The sequence below is a fragment of the Phocoena sinus genome, chromosome 11 (assembly GCF_008692025.1).
Source record: "Phocoena sinus isolate mPhoSin1 chromosome 11, mPhoSin1.pri, whole genome shotgun sequence".
Classification (NCBI taxonomy): Eukaryota; Metazoa; Chordata; class Mammalia; order Artiodactyla; family Phocoenidae; genus Phocoena; species Phocoena sinus.
The window spans coordinates 43807048-43823509 of NC_045773.1; the positions used below are offsets into that span (position 1 = coordinate 43807048).

The following is a 16462-nucleotide window of genomic DNA, read 5'->3' on the forward strand; positions in this document are numbered from 1 at the left end:
AATCTATTAAGTAAGTTATTAAGGGTTGCCAGAATCTGGTTTTTATAAGCCAACGTTAGAACAGTCATTTGCTATGTGCTGCCAGATGCCACATCCTGGCCTTTCCTTTCTCTACTCTGTTCCTGGGGGTGCTGAGCCCCAAAGACTGCATTGCCCAGGCTCCCTTCTGAGTTTGGCCAATGGGAGGCCCTGGAGGGAACTGGGAGGGCAGGAGGAAAAGAGAAAACAGGGTATCGGTCTCTCTGCCTCAAGAAGTGTCTCTGCAGCAGCTGCATCTCCTCTGTGGCCCCAGCTTCTGGCTCCAGGATGCTCCTACTGGTAATGCCACCTCCTCCCTTGTCCCTCTGGCCCTGGGGTGGTGACAGCTCCCCCATTGCTAGCCTCTGGGATGCCTCAATCATCCTCTCTTTGGAGTCTTAGTGGTTTCATCATCTATATAACCAATTGCCTATATTAAAGTCCCTCTGTTTGAAGGACCTGGAGCTTTTTCTCTTTTATTACCATTCAGTGTGTTGTTGGTGCTGAAGCTTCTCATTCTGTATTCTGTGAAGCAGAGCTCACAGATCATGGATGTGCTTATAGTTTTCAGGAGGGATGCTTCATTATCCGTACATCATCAAGGTCATCTTGAGTTGGTCATGGATTTTAACTGTTGTGCTTCCTAACTTTTACCCACAAAGTAAGGTTAGTTTATCATTATCAGTTTAGTTTGTTGTAGATCGTTTGGGGAACCTTGCTGTATATAATGATTTGAACTTGGCTCAACAGTATTTTTGGCATTTTATTTTTTTGTAATGAAGGCATCTGATTTTGGGAGTACCATTTTAATTATTCTATTCCTCTTCCAAACTTTTTATTACCCAGTTCAGTTCTTTTTCCTTGAAAAGCAGGAAGGAGGGAGGCAAGTCAGCTGTTCGCTCTCTTATCCTACCTAAGTGGATTGTAGTCAAAATTAAAAACAAAACAAAAACCACATGTGGGCTCAGAAAACACCCAGCTAATTTTGCTAGGCCAGTGCTTATCAAGCTTTGATATACATAGTAACCACTTGGGAACCTTGCAAAAGTGCAGTTTGATTCAGCAGGTCTCAGGGTGAGAATAGAGGTCTGGGATTGCCATTTCCATCAAGGCTCCAGAAGGTGCCCCAGTGCTGCTCCGAGGACCACACAGGAAGTAGTGGGATCCACAGACTCTCCTAGACTCTCCCCCATAGTGAGCTCAGTTTGCACAGCGCCTGCCGTGCCAGGGCTGAGGGCCAAGGCGGCCTTGCTTCATCACCAGCAGCCAGGATATGAGCAGTTCTTATGTAGGCAGTTCCTTCGTTCTCACAATCGTGTTGTTTTGTCTAATGAGCCAAAAATCAGTCTGGCATTCCTGGGCAAAGCTTTCATGGGGTTATAATTTCAGTGCTGCTCTTGTGATGAGTTACGTGATTCCAGTCTGTCTTCTGATGAGAATGTACCATATTTACAAGTTTATTCATGTCATAAAAATAATTAGCAAACTTCTCACACAAATAAGTGCCTTGAAGTGATTAGTATTCACAATGTGGTAAGTAGGTTGTTTTACGGAAATGATACAACGATTTTACATTGTCTGCTGATTCCTTGATCCATGGTGCTTTCTGTTTGCTTAAACTTTGAAATAAAAGCCATCATTTGCAATAAGAACACTAACTAGGGGTTCTGGAAGGAAAATAGCCCGATCGAACGTCAAGGCACTGACCCAAGGATGAGGTCTACAGTCTGTTCCCTGACTTACTCTTAGTTCAGTCAGTGACACCAGCAAATTACTTGTTTCTATTTTCCTTGTAAAATAGAGATAATGATGATTTATACCTCCATTACACCAATTATTGGCTTCAATACTACCTGTGGACCAAAGAGTACCAAACCCATATTTCTAGTCCAGATTTCTATCCAAGTCCCAGACTAGTATATCCAGTGCCCACCAGGTATTGCCACCTGGGGATGTGGTGGGCACCCCAAATTTAAGTGTCCTAACTCAACTTCCACCTTCCCCCCAAACCTGATCCTCCTCCTATATTCCCTATCCTTGTCAGTTGTGTGACCATAATTTTACAGATGAACCAACAGTAGTTCCAAGGACTAAAAGTAATCAATTCTAACTATGTTGTGATTGGTGAATTTTGAAGGGTTGCTGTTGATTTTTTTAAAGCCCTAGTGTTGAAAGAAATGATCATGCTTAAGACTGTGAAACTGAACGGCACAGAACTAAGAACCTTTGTGTGAGCATTTTTAGGGATAACTTGGGATCATTTACAAAAACAAGTGAGGGAAATCAAGAAGGGTCCCTCTGGACAGTTCCAAGTTGGAAAGCTTTTTGCCACAAGTCTCATCACCAGGACTTCGGCTCCCTGTCCTTCCTAAGGCACCCCTCCTATGTGTTGTCTGAGGCTGAGAAGCAGCAGTTAGGGCGTCATTAAAGAAGATGCCTGATATATCTGGAAAAGACGAAAACTCTAATTCAAAAAGATACAGGTACCCCAGTGTTCATAGCAGCACAATAGCCAAGACATGGAAGCAACCTACATGTCCATCAACAGAGGAATGGATAAAGAAAAAGATGTGGTCCATATATACAATGGAATATTTGCCATAAAAAAGAACAGAATAATGCCATTTGCAGCAATACGGATGGACCTAGAAATGATCATACTAAGTGAAGTAAGTCAAAGACAAATATCATATATCACTTATAGGTGGAATCTAAAATATGATACAAATGAACTTATTTACAAAAGAGAAACAGACTCACGGACTTAGAAAACAAACTTATGGTTACCAAAAGAGAAAGGAGTGGGAGGGATATATTAGGAATTTGGGATTAACAGAAACACACTACTATATATAAAACAGATAAAAAAAAACAAGGGCCTACTGTGTCGCACAGGGAACCATTTTCAATATCTTGTAATAAACCATAATGGAAAAGAATCTGAAAAAGAATATATGTGTGTGTGTATATATATATATATATCTGAATCTCTTTGCTGTACACCTGAAACTAACACCATGTTGTAAATCAACTATACTTCAGTTTTTTTAAAAGTCTAGAAAAAAAATGCCTGAGCCATAAATCAGGGTGGGCTCTGTTTTTCACACATCTGTGGGAATGATCCAGAACCCAATGCCTGTGGGACACAGACTGTCCAGCCATTCTGGAGATGCCTTTGGCTTGACTTTTGGTTCCATCTCATGACGCATCTGGCACTCGTTGAGATTAGTCCGACAGCACTGTTGGGTATGAGCTTCATCTGTTTTGTCACTCCCCGTATACCTAGCACCGTGCCTGCCATGTAGGGCACTCAATAAATAATGAGGAATAAAAGAATGAATGAATGAATGAACAGATGAAGGAATTCATGCACAGACGCATATTCCACTCTGCCTTCTGTTCCAGCAAGATGCTGACACAGGGCTCCTTCCTTCTCATCTACCCTTGCCTGCAGTTGCGTCCATTCAGGGGGAAGCTGGAGATGTGAGGGTGGGCCAGGGACCCTGCAGCGCTTAGTCCATCCTGGGTGCTGGCATCCTCACGGCCCTCTCCCCACACCTCTGCCCCAAGAACTGCATGTTTCCTGTGAGTTTCCTCTGAGCCATGAATTTTAAAATAAGTGAAATAAAAGCAGTAATATCAAATGAAGGTAATCATGACTGAGTCTTCCCTGGGGCTTCCAGAAAAGCTCTCCACATTAATTCTAAGTCAAAATACATCACTTCTTACGGGAAAGCTTTCTAGTCTCCAAATCAGGCTGTAGTTGTGCAGGTCATTCTCCAAGGATTCAGTGCTGTCCTCCCACCTTCCAGCAGCCCAGTCAGTGCCCTGATTCCTCTCTCTGACTTGAGCAAGTCAAGGCATTCTATTTTTGAGGTCATCAATGTGTTTCTAAATGTCATAGAGTTTTGATATAACCAGGGACTTAACGGAGAGCTCATCCTATGATGTACTTGAAGCATTAGGATTCTTGATTGCAAATAATAGAAACCCAACCCAAGAAGCCTTAAACAAAAGAGAGGATTTTATTGGCTCATGTAATGGAAGAGTCCAAGGGTTGACCTCAGGCTTGGGTAGATCCAGGTGTTCAAAGTACATCAACAGGATCCTTTTCCTTCCCGCTGTCAGATCTGCTTTTGTTCAGAAGACCACAAATAACCCCCCAAGTAATGGCAAAGGTGGCCCCGCAGCCCAGGCTTTCATTCTGCCACCAGCCAGCCCAGCAGAAAGGGAGCATCTCTGTCCAACAAAAGTAAAGTCCCACCTCAGACCTTGATTTGCAGGTCTGAGTCATGTGACTACCCCAGGCTGCCAGGAGGAGGGCCAGCCTTTCCAGAAAAAACATAGACTCAGTTGGAAGGAGGGGGAGTGTCCCAAAGGCAAAGAAGAATGAAGGCACAATACCCACTATCGTCCACCCCTACCCTTGTGGACCTGTCCACCTGCAACGCAGAGCCCTGCAGCAGCAACTTCGCGGAGGTCAGCTGCTCAGAGAGCAGGGTGGTGTGCAGGAGAGGCAGCCTGCAGAATATTTCTATTCTAGAGTCACAGTCCTTTTGTGCTTTTAAAGCTCTCAAATAAATCATAAGCCTGGAGGTTATGATTTCCAAGGACAGTCTTCTTCTATGTGTCCTGCTTCTTTTTCATTTTATCACTAGTTTGTTGTATTTTTTAGATTCCACTTATAAGTAATATCATACAGTATTTGTCCTTTCTCTCTCTGACTTATTTCACTTAGCATAATGAATGGGAGGGGTTTAGAGACATGTTCTGGTCAGGCAGAAAAAAGAAGCATTGTGTCAGTGATTGTACCGAGCATTATAGCACTGACCAGGAAACCACCTTCCCACAGTGCTTCAGGCTGAATAAGAAAGAGGCTGCAGAGTTCTGCCATAGAGCCCAGGGTCTCACCTGTGCTTTTTATCCTCCCAAGCTGAATTAGAAATGGTGTTAATGCAGTAAGAGTGTCAATATAAAGCCTGCTATTAAACAGATGTGTCAGCTAGTGGCTTCAAGTGGCGAGCATTTATCAGCTTGCTCTTTGGATGGACGCAGGTGCATGGTTCTTCTGCTGGTCTTACCTAGGGTCACTCATGCGTCTTCAGTCACCGGCAGTCGATGGCCTCACTCACCTGTCTAGGGATTGGCTGGCTATTGGCTGGGGCAAGAGGGGGGATTGGGCCAAGTGTCTCTTGTCATCCCAAAGGCTATCTTGGGCTTGTTCACATGGCGATGGTTGCAGGGCTTCCACGAATAGCAAGAGAGGAAGCTGCCAGGCTCTGGACTCACACACCATCACTTCCACCAGTCTCTGTGATAGAGCAAGTCATAAGGCCAGCCCAGGTCTGAGGAGTAGAGACCACCTCTTGATGGAAGGAGCTGCGAAGTATTGTGGCAACTTTTGCAATCCACCATTTCATAATTCTGTCCTTTAATGCTAATTTTCTGTTTTCTAATTCTGTGTTGTCCTCAGGGTTCTGAGGACCCAGTCTCTGGAATGGTTCTACAATAATGTGAAGAGCCGCTTCAAACGCTTTGGCAGCGCCAAGGTCTTGAAGAACCTGTACAGGAAACACCGGCTGGAGAGCGGAGGGTGCTTTGACATCCTAGGTACGCTGACTGCCTGCCATCTGGGAGTCTTTGGGGGGTTGGCGGGAAGAAGAAGGCCTGGCTTGGAGGCCCTGTACACTGCGGCACACTCACCTGGGACAGAGAAAGTGGCTTAAATAATCTGGTTCTAGTAAGGAGCAGAAATAGAAGGACATGTACCAAAGACTCTAAGTTTTAAGTCCTTTGATTCCCACACCTCCACTGGGCTGGATATGTTAGCAGCTGGGAGGACCAAAGTGTTTCTGCATATTGTGGACATTTTAATTCCAAATCCCTAGAAATGAAAGATTCTTGACCATCTTTCCCTAATGATTAAAACACTGGAAATTCATCTTTGCTTGGTTGTGTAGACTAGGTCTGCACTCAGAGGATATGCCCCCCACTCCTCTTCCTTCCTACTCCAAAATTCTATACATACCAGGCCCAGAGTTTAACGTAATGGGAGAGTTAGAAAAGTCTCAGCTTCCTCCCAGGAAGTTTAAAGGATGAATTCTACCTATGCTGTTAAGACAACCAATGTAATTAGAATGAGAAATTATATTCTTTATTCCTATTGGACCAGCCAGTGGAGAGAAATGGTTGTCAGAATATGAACAGCATGTCCTCCCAGAAAAGGCTATTTTTTTCTGTGTAGAGGAAGATTTTTTCATCACTTTGCTGACACAGGTAAATGCTTTTTATCCCTGAGAAAGAAGGAAGAAAGAAAATCTCATATGGAGGCTTTTCCACCATCATTATTTTACATTGTTGTATTCTCAATAAAGTCTTTGGTTGTGTCTAATCTAAAAATATGCCAGCCACTGAGACAAGGGGGAAATAGGATGGAAGCATTAAACACGGAGACTCATTAGGGTCTTTTGTGTTAGTCGTTAGAATCTCTGTCTTTCGAACCACTCAGGAAGCCTGTAGCTAAGAGAGCAGGGCTGAAGGTCTCCACATATTATTTTTAACTGCTCTTTGCTGATTTTTCTAAAAATGTTTCTCTAGGAACAAAGACAAAAAAGAAATAAAGCTTAAAAGTAATCATGTTAACAGTAGCTTTTCAACCCAAGGAGATACCTCAAGAAGGTTCCAGAATAGAATTGTCTCATCCATTTGCATCCCATACTTTCTTTCTTGTTCATCCTTGCGTCTGCTTCAGGTACCGCTTTACATGTCACCACATTCACATCTCATAGATGTTCTCTACTGCTTCATGCAAAGTGAGGGGAGAAGCAAATTCATTTGGAGAATCCTATAAACAGCACAACTCTGGTCTTTCTGTTTCTCCCTCGGGTCCCACAGGTGGAGCAAGGGAACATGAATTACAAGTGGGCTGGCAAAAGGCTTTGAAATGTTCAAGTGTCATTTTCAAAGGCGTATCATTTGCTGGGAATAACGCTGACACTATTGAAGCAGATTTAGGTCCCAGGCCCTCTGTGATTCACCACATCTCTCATCTGGGCCTCAATCACAGCACTTATCACATTGCATCCAGGTGATGGTTTACAAAGCTCCTCTCCTGCTGGACCAGGCAGAAGCAATAGCTTCTTCATCTCTGTGTTCCCAAAGTGTGGCCCAGTGGCTGGCAACTCTTAGGTCCTCAGTATTACACAATTCAGTCTTAAAAGCACTTTGTGGGTACCAAGACACTTCATAGAAGTACTAGAATCAGTTGCTTTAACATGATTTGTATCTCATTTTAAACTAAGATTTCCTTTTGAGCAACAAGAAGACAAGCAAGCAGGAGACAATTTATGAGATGGTACTCAAATCTGTAAAGTCGTGATCATAAAACAGTGAGAGCGATTCTACATACCACCTAGAAAATTGAGTTACACCTCAAGCACGGAGAAATCTCCCGTGTGTAAGTAGTGTCCTGATTATGTCAGATGACCGTGGAGACATCAGCATTAGCTTCTACCTACAACCCAGCACCTTGGTATGGTTGTCATCTGCCATCCTCAAGCCCGACTACACGTTAGAGTCACCTCACGAGCTTTGAAAAGTGCCAGAATCATCTTCCACCCCGTCAATTACTTCCGAATTTCTGGAGGTGGCCCCGGAACGGATATTTTTTAAAGCTCTCTGGGTTATTTTAAGACACAGCCAAGACTGAGAACCTCAGCTAGAACTTCACTATAATTCGTATGGCAGAGTTCTGAATAAGATGGTTCCATCTTCAACTCCATCTGAGGGTACTTAGTTTCAGAATTTTGATTGTCAGAACATAATCTACAGGGTGCAAGACCTGTGCTCTGCTCCAGGACTCTCAGTATAAAACTCCTTTTATCTACGAAACATCTCCATTGCATGGACCAGTGTAGTTTGCCATAAAAAAACACTCCATTGAAAATTCATTGAGTTCACAGAATCTTATGGGTTACCCATCACATGTACCCATTGCACAGCCATCAGTCCCAAGCTCACTTACTCCTCCTGCAGCCCATATCAGGTGACCAGATTAGGCAGAACTGGAGAACCATTCGTTTTGTAAGATAAATCTAAGACTTACTCATTCCTTCAGTAAACATTTATTGAATGCCTGGTTTAAGACCTGGGAGTAACAAGATGGGTAAGACCCTGCCATCTCAGAGCCAATGTTGCAGTGAAGTCAGAGAAATAAGTAAATAGATTTATAAAAAAATGTATAATGTCCAACGCTCATGTGGTTTATCTGATAGATTCAGTGTGACATTGTAAACAGTTATTCCAAAAAGAAGCACTACATGAAAAGATGAAAGTAGCCCTTATTAATATACTTAATCCCTAGACAATTTGGTAAATAATACATACATTTATTTAGTATTGGATAAATAAAATGGGGAAAATAAATCTTGCTTTTATTTATTAACGTGATATATCTATTTTTGACACGATTCTTGGAAAGGTCTATGACATCTTTCATGTGGGATTTGACTAACAACATGGTCTTTTAAAAGCACTGAGTCGCCTGAAATTGGAGGTTCCTGCAGCTCATGGAAGCTCTGACTTGATGTCTGGCTGCTGTGTCAGTGCTTTCGGAAACAGTTCAGTTGCTTTCTGCCCTTGGAAAAATCCCATCATCCTAAATGACACAGAAGCTCCCACCTATGAATTTAAAGGGACACAGGGAGAGTTGTTGTACTAGAAGATTTATAATCATGGAAATCCAGAGCCTGTCCTGGTCAGCGCAGTTCTCCCAAGGATGTTTTCAGATCTTCTCCCCCATCAAGCTCCCCACCACCATCCCCGCTGTCTCAGGAGACAGCCTCACCGCCTCCTTCGCAGGGCAGACCGTGTACACCTCCGCACCTGATCCCTGTCACCTTCCATGAAGGTCTCAAGTTCACGCAGCCCTTCTGTCTTGCCTTTCAGCCTCTCTCTTAAGCAGTTCCTTCCTATTGACTTGTAAACATGCCCAGTCTCTCCCATTTCCTAAGCCCTTCCTGGACTGCAGTTTCCACCACTTCTGCCCTGCCATGCTCTTTCCCATCACAGGGACACTCCAGAGGGTGGGCCACACTCTCAGCTTCCTCTCTAGACACCCACCCTCTCCCTCTTCCAAGCTGTCCTCCACACAGCAGCCGGCGTGCACCTTTACGTGTGTTTAGAAACACACACCTAACCAGATCACCCCTGTGGAGCCTTTACTGTCTTCAAGTGGCTTCATGGTGGGACAAAGATCAGAATACTCATGTGGCCACCGTGACCTGTGCGGTCTGCTGCCAGCCCACCTCACCCCAGGTTCCCTCTCCTCTCGCAGCCCAGCCACCTGGCCTCTGTTTTAGCTCTTCATATGCACCCTGCTGTCCCCACTGCCTGTGCCTGTGCAAGCTGTTTTCTCTGCCCTGGACTCCCTCCCACCCCCACACTCTTTTGGCTGGTTACTTACAGTCTAGGTCAGTCTTCCTTGCTGAACACTTGCCCTATTCTATGAACCACCCAGTCACAGCACTCAACATATCTATAGTTTTATATTTATTTATATAAATTTTTGGTTAATGAATTCTCACCCACTAGACTATCAAGGTTGTCAGGGCAGCGAGGATTTCTGGCCTTGCTCACCAGTACACCCTAACGCTCAGCCCAGGGCCAGGCATCTACTAGATGCCCATGAAATATTTGCTGGATGAATGAATGGCTGCCAGATGCAGCCAGGCCAAAGTGAAATATTTGCACTTAGATGTACAGCCTGGGAACTGAGGCAATGACTTATCCTAAAGCCTTATTTTATAAGTGAGGAAATGGAGACCCAAGAAGGTAAAGTCACTTCATTATGGTCACAGAGCTGGAATAAGTGACTATGGGTCTTCTGAAAGGCTGGTCAAAAAACACAAGCACAGAGAATAGTATATGGTCAGACTGAGTCCCCGTGGCAGGCCGCACACTAATGACCTATTTCATAAAGGTAGCAGCCTGCTGACCCCGCTGTAGATGCCTACAGCAGTTACCCTAAGAGTTCCCACACTGGAGCCCCATGCAGCCCATCCAAGGAAGCACGGGCTGTATTATGTGTATCAAAGGTCTACTGCTTAGTTTGACTTGACATCAATAGCGTTTCCCCATTTTGAGCTAAGAGCTGTAGACCCACATTTATTTTCTTGGTTCTATCAGTGTTTTCCACCAGCATCCAATTCAAGAATTTTTTTGAGCCCCCTGCTGTCTCAGTGCTATCTTGGGTACTGGTGATACAATACAGTAATTTAAAAAGGAAAGAGACATCATCCACACCTCCACACCTTCAAAGATCTCTTTTGATGAATTAATACGTGAACACAAATGGTAAATCCCCAACTTAAAAAAGGTTTAGCCAACTGCTCTTCCCAGCCTGGAACCAAGATAGGGTATGTGTTCAACTGAGAGAAGACCAGAGAAGAGGCAGTGGGCCTTAAAAGATCAAATGCCATGGCTTACCTTGTCTTGCTCTGGGCTTGTTTCCACTAACTGCTAATGACAGTTTACTCACTGGCTAAAGGCCACTGTTTAGACTGATGCCATGGACAGCAGCTAAAGACCAGGCATGCAGTGTCTCATCACCCATCATGAGCAGAGTTCTACCATTATCACAGTTTTTCTAGTACGGAAGCCAAGTGTCCGAGAGGTTAAGTAACTTGATCAAGGTCACACCACTAGTCATTTGCAGGTCCAGGAAATGAGCTCATATCTCTGACTTCAATCTATTATTCCATGATTGATTCTATATTGCCTCCAAGGAAGGCTCTGGAAGAAAGTTGGGGGTGGAAGCATTGCTACACAAGGAATTAGTATGAGAAAGAAAAATGTGACTGGTCAAAATCTGTAGCATTACCGTAGAACCCAGTGATTCCCTAAACCCATTTGCAAGGCTAACAATCAAACTGGGTAATGGTGGTCTGCCAACTCAGTGACACAGTGCACTGGGCTCACTGAAGACCTTGGATAATCTTATATCTCTCTGTCTCCTCCTCTCTCTCTCTCTCCCTCTCTCTCAGGAGGAAGCTTTTTTGACGCAAACCTGGAGAATGAAGGAAGTATTTCAGGCAGTGACTCAACATTTTATAGGCAGTCAGAAGGTAAGTTTGCTTAAGGGTTTACACCTAATGGGAGGTTAGAGCATTAAAAACACCTTCAGACTGTCAGGGTCCCCCATGGCATTGGAACCACTGCTGCAACTCTGTTATTGTGTGTGAGAGTCTCCCTGGGTCTCCTTTTATTGCCATTTTTGTGAATCCATCATCAAAATAGGTGAATATATCTAAGGAGTAGCCTAGAGAAGTACATTCCGTACCAACCACTAGATACTTACAATCAACTAGTGTGTGTTTTTCTGGAGTTGGAATATGACAATCAACATACTCACTTGTGCAATTAATATTAAAATATTCTGATAAATAATGTACCATTTACTGATCAACTTTTACTTTTTTATGCCAGTACAGTCATCCCCTTAGAGCAAAGGTTAAAAGCAAAACAAACTTCTTCCAATTCCAAATAAAACCTCCTCCAACACTCCGGCTCCTTCTCCAAAGTACTGGGTGTTGGGAACAGGTGTCTCCTAGTCCCCCTTGTCCTGTGGCCCCCCACAGTGCTTCTGCACTCTCTCTGTTTTCTCCTTGGGCACCTTCTCATGAAGGTCTCATCCTCTATCATCCTTGCTGCCTGAGACTTCTCCCTGGGAGAAGTCATGTGGCTTTGGTGCACCTCTGTCTGAATGCCTAGCCCTTACTTCAGCCCAGAGTTCTAGACTCAGTGTTCTGAGGCTTGGTCACCAAGACCTGCAGCCCCTCCAGGGATCTTAACTTCAGCATATCCCAGTCAAGCTCCTCAGCCACTTAAGTCCACCAGCAAGGCTTACCTTTTCCTCAATCCCCCTCCCCGCTTCCACCCAGTCACCCAAGTTCCTATGGGTTCTATTTGCAATCCCATCCTTTCCTTTCTGTTCCAAGGTCTATGGCCTGAGCACCTCCCTGCCCTCAACTCTCCTGTATTAATATTAATTTCAGTAACCGTCTATATCAGCCAGGGTTCTCCAGAGTAACAGAACCAATAGGGTATGTACAGATAACACACACACACACAAAAAGAGGTTCGTTTCAAGGACTCAGCTCACACAACTGCAGGGCCTGGCAAGCCCACAGACTAGGTCAGCTGACTAGAAACTCTAGTAGGAGATGATGCTTAAGTCTTGAGGCAGAATTTCTTCTCTGGGAAACCTCTGTTTTTGCTCTTAAGGCCTTTCAACTCATTGGATGAGACCTACTCACAGTTTCAAGGGTAATCTCCTTTACTTAAAGTCAACTATTGTAACCATAATGTGGACCACACCTACGAAACACCTTCATAGCAACACCTGGCTTAGTGTTTGATTAAACAGCTGGGTGCTATAGCTTCACCAAGTTGACACATAAAACTAACAGTCCCCCCCCACCTGACTGGTCCTCTGAACTTCGGTCACTCTGCCTCTGCTTTCTTATCCTCCCACCACACCCCACCAGTTTTTATCTCTGAAACGCCCTCTCAAGCCTTCACTTTCAGCCCAGACATCTTAGTGTTCCACTCTACCTCATGCCAAAACCACAGACATGGCCTCCACCCTTTTTGATGGCTCTAGGCTCTTCCTCTCCAGGGCTCTGTGGAAGCTGGTGACTATCCCCATCATAGGATCTCCAGCATGCCTCTTAGCAGTTAGCTATGCACCTGATCACCCAATAGCTCGGAAAGCACACGAGAGCATGGGCTCAGCTCGCGTCTGTCGAGGCATCACTGGGACCCTCAGAGACCCTAGTGCTGGGGAGGTCTTGGTGCACTTTGAATCAACAAGAATTTGTGGGGCGCCACTTCTATGAAGAATACATTGATTGGTATCTTGAAGAAGAGAGATGGGAGATACAGTGTCTGTCTCCAGGGAGCACTGAATGTGGTGACAACTTAAATTTTATAGACTCTTCTTATAGAAACACTGGGGAAATTATGTGTTCACTCAGCCACCTGAGGGGTGCCAAGCCCTGAGCTGGGTTGCCCCTGTGTGTCTCTGTTAGGACTGTCACAGCCAGCCTGTGATGTCCTTGTCAGCTGCCTGGCTCGATGGTTTTGACTTTAATTGGGTTGGTTTGGGAGATTTTGTTATGTTTGCCAAATGCCACTTTCTGTCCACATGTGTGTCTTTAGGAGCCTAAGAAGCTTGAATTAAGTATTTTAATTAACGGATTAATTAATTAATTGATATATTTACACCTTGTCTCACATTCTACAAAGAATCTGAGGCAGCTTTCAGGAGATATGCATGTGTTAAATAATGCATGACTAGGAGATTATAAATGAAAACAGGAGGTTGAAATCGGGGAAAAGGAGACATAGGCAAGCAGCCCCTGCAGACCTCTGTTCTTGTGCCTGATGTGAGTCAGGCTTCTGGGATGAACTGAGAGGAATGACAGAGATTCTCACTTTCAAGTAGGAAGCAAAAAATCTAGTACCTCCAGGAAGCAAAACTCTTCCAAGTATTTGACTGCAAAAAGAATTTTGTCACCTGCAGAAGTCCTTTGACTTGGGAAAACTTCCGTTTGTCACCATATGCAAAAAATATGTTCACTAAATATATGATAGCATTATTTTTAAAAATCATGTTGGCTTGTGTTTATCTCACTTTTGTGGTTAAAGTCACAGGATTTGGAGACAGAGAGCCCTGAATTCAAATCTCAGCTCTCTGTCTCACTGCGCAACGTTGGGTGAGTTATTTGACCTCTCTGTGCTTCAGTTCTCTCATCTATAAAATGGTGCCTACTCAATGAGTTGCTAGAAGGATCCACTGTGATCACGTATGAGACACTCAGTCTGCAGCCCAGCACGTGGTTGAGCTCAGCAAGATCGGCCAATGTTATCGATAGTATGGGTTTAGAGTCTAAAAAATTCTTCCATGGATTTTGTGTTTGCATTAAACCATGAGCACAGCCCTCAGAAGATTTCACAATTTTCCTCCCTATCATTATAATGACACATTACGTGCACAAAATAAAACATAATCTTTATCTGAGAAAGTGGATGAAGAACCGTTATTTCCTTATATTAAGTCCTTTTGTCCAGTCATCTTTAAGCCACTTTGTATGTTTTGGAGCTTGTCCTTGCCTTTCAGAAAGCGGTCTACGTTCTGTTTCCTGTCTAGGACATAGCATGATGGACACATTGTCTGTCGCCCTACGGGTGGCTGAAGAGGCCATCGAAGAAGCGATCTCCAAAGCAGAAGCCTATGGGGATAGCCTGGTATGCCCACCCCGGCCCCCATCACAACGTCTGTCTGGGAGGAGGTGTGGGTGGAGTCCTGGCTGCCAAGAGAGAAAGTGCAGGTTGTGGGGAAACCATCATCATGGTAGACATCCTTGACTAGAGCCTATCCTCCCCCTGCATTTGTGGTCAGGACTCCTGAGAAAGCGATTGCCAAGCCTCCCAAACACACCCACAGCTCATGACATTCTCTTCCTCTCTCTGCAGGACAAGCAGAATGAGGCCAGTTACCTGCGGGACCACAGGGAGGAGCTGACTGAGGAACTGGCCACAACCATCCTGCAGAAGGTAGGTGGGCCCTAGCATCCAGATGACAGCAATTTACCACCCTGGCCTAGACCAGGGCCTTTGGTGAGCAGAAGAGCCACCATAGGCGTCTTTGTTGTCTTGGGCACCATTTCTTCTGTTCTTCTCACTTTCTCCATTGTACTCTGGGGCTAATGCAGAGGGGTTGAATTGCACTGCAAAAACTAAGCTGTGTGAACGTGGTTGCCTTTAGGGATTTGAGCTGGTGGGTGAGGAGCCAGGAACCCAGCCCAGAGACCTTCGTACAAATGGACTCATTAAATCCAAGTGGCCATGCCAAACCTAGCAAGCGGTGCAAACAAGCTGAAGCCTTCCTTCGTGATGCTTGGTATCTGCCCCCTCCTTAGGGCTTTCATACACTTCCTAAAGTCAGGATGTACGGTCAGAGACTCTGGGTTTGTGATCCACTTCTTCTATTTATGAGCTGTGTGTCCTTAACTGATAACCTCTGAGCCTCATTCATCATCTGTAAAATGGGGAGAGTTATAGTATGTAGCTCTTAGAATTATTTTGAGAATTAAATGAGGTAAAGCATATATGGTGCCAAGCACAGAGACTGGCACACAGTAGGCACTTAATAAATAGAAGTTGTCAGCATTGTAAAAGGACTACTTGTAAACTGTGAAGTGATGTAGAATGTTCAAGGCTTTAGTTGTGCTGTTTTATCATAAGACCTGAAATCAGATGGTATTCTGTTGAAACGAAACTTTTTTTTTAATATTTTTTTTGATGTGGACCATTTTTTTTAAAGTCTTTTTTGAATTTGTTACAATATTTCTTCTGTTTTATGTTTTGGTTTTTTGGCCGTGAGGCATGTGGGATCTTAGCTCCCCAACCAGTGATTGAACCTGCACCCCCTGCACCGGAAGGCAAAGTCTTAACCACTGGATTGCCAGCGAAGACCCTGAAACTAAGCTCTAACATGGCTAAGAATTTCCCAGAGATGGTCCCAGTTACCCCACATACCACTGGAACCCTCTCCAATAATGTGTCCCCTTTGTCACCCGCCTCCTCCCCAGATCATAAGAAAACAGAAGAGCAAAAGTGAGCAGCACGTGGAAGAGGAGCCAGAGTGGCCACAGCCCCAGAGCTGCAGTGCGAAGGCAGCCGACGAGGGGACCACAGCCTCCCCGGGAGGCCACCACGCCTCCACCACCTTCTGGGTGAGTCCTCACACCATGCCGGCCCACCCCCTACAGGTGCCCTGCATGTGTGCAGGTCAGAGCCATTATCCCCACAGAAATGGGGACACCACACTTAATATCTATAGTTAGCACATGTGCCCACCAGACAGCCTGAGGTTCCTAAAGGGCAGGGAGAGATGCAGAGAGCACTGCGTGGGGGCCAGGAGGCCTGTGCTCTTACACACATGGAGGTGGGTTTTTACACAGAGACCAATCTAGGAGAAATAACGATGTCAATAGGCTTTTTAAAATTAATCCTGAAAAGAGTTGTACTGAGTCCCATGGAAAAAAAATGGCTTTCTGAAGGCCAGGTGTGTTCTTACAACTTGAACACTTGCTTTACTGAAACTGAGAAATGACAACGAGAGAATTGCCACTGCCTTCTGAGGTCACATCTGGACGTGGGCAGGAAGTTGGGGTGTGAGTAGACCTTTTTGTTCGTCATCCCCAACCACAAAGCACAGTGTCCTTCCTGTGCCCCAAGGGTCTGGGCCTGCCACGTCTGCGGTAGAGTCACCAAGCCCGTAAAATTGTTTGGTATGTGTTTAAGCAGCCCCGGCAAGGCTGTGTGGAGAATGGGATAGAGGCTGGGCCCTCGGTGTGGAAATTCAGCCAGAAAGAGCAGG

At 44.8% G+C, this 16462-nt stretch overlaps 1 protein-coding gene across 4 annotated transcripts in view; it reads left to right on the forward strand.

Annotated features, from left to right (window-relative positions):
• The window catches only part of MYRIP (myosin VIIA and Rab interacting protein), a 219958-nt gene that overhangs the window by 131329 nt on the left and 72167 nt on the right, over positions 1–16462 (forward strand). For 3 of the 4 annotated variants that reach the window (XM_032648309.1, XM_032648311.1, XM_032648310.1), the window contains exons 4-8: positions 5492–5628; positions 11061–11141; positions 14228–14325; positions 14554–14634; positions 15672–15815. In XM_032648309.1, the coding sequence (XP_032504200.1) occupies positions 5492–5628; positions 11061–11141; positions 14228–14325; positions 14554–14634; positions 15672–15815 (541 nt within the window). The remainder of the gene's footprint in view (positions 1–5491; positions 5629–11060; positions 11142–14227; positions 14326–14553; positions 14635–15671; positions 15816–16462) is intronic. The other variant, XM_032648312.1, reaches the window with a different exon arrangement.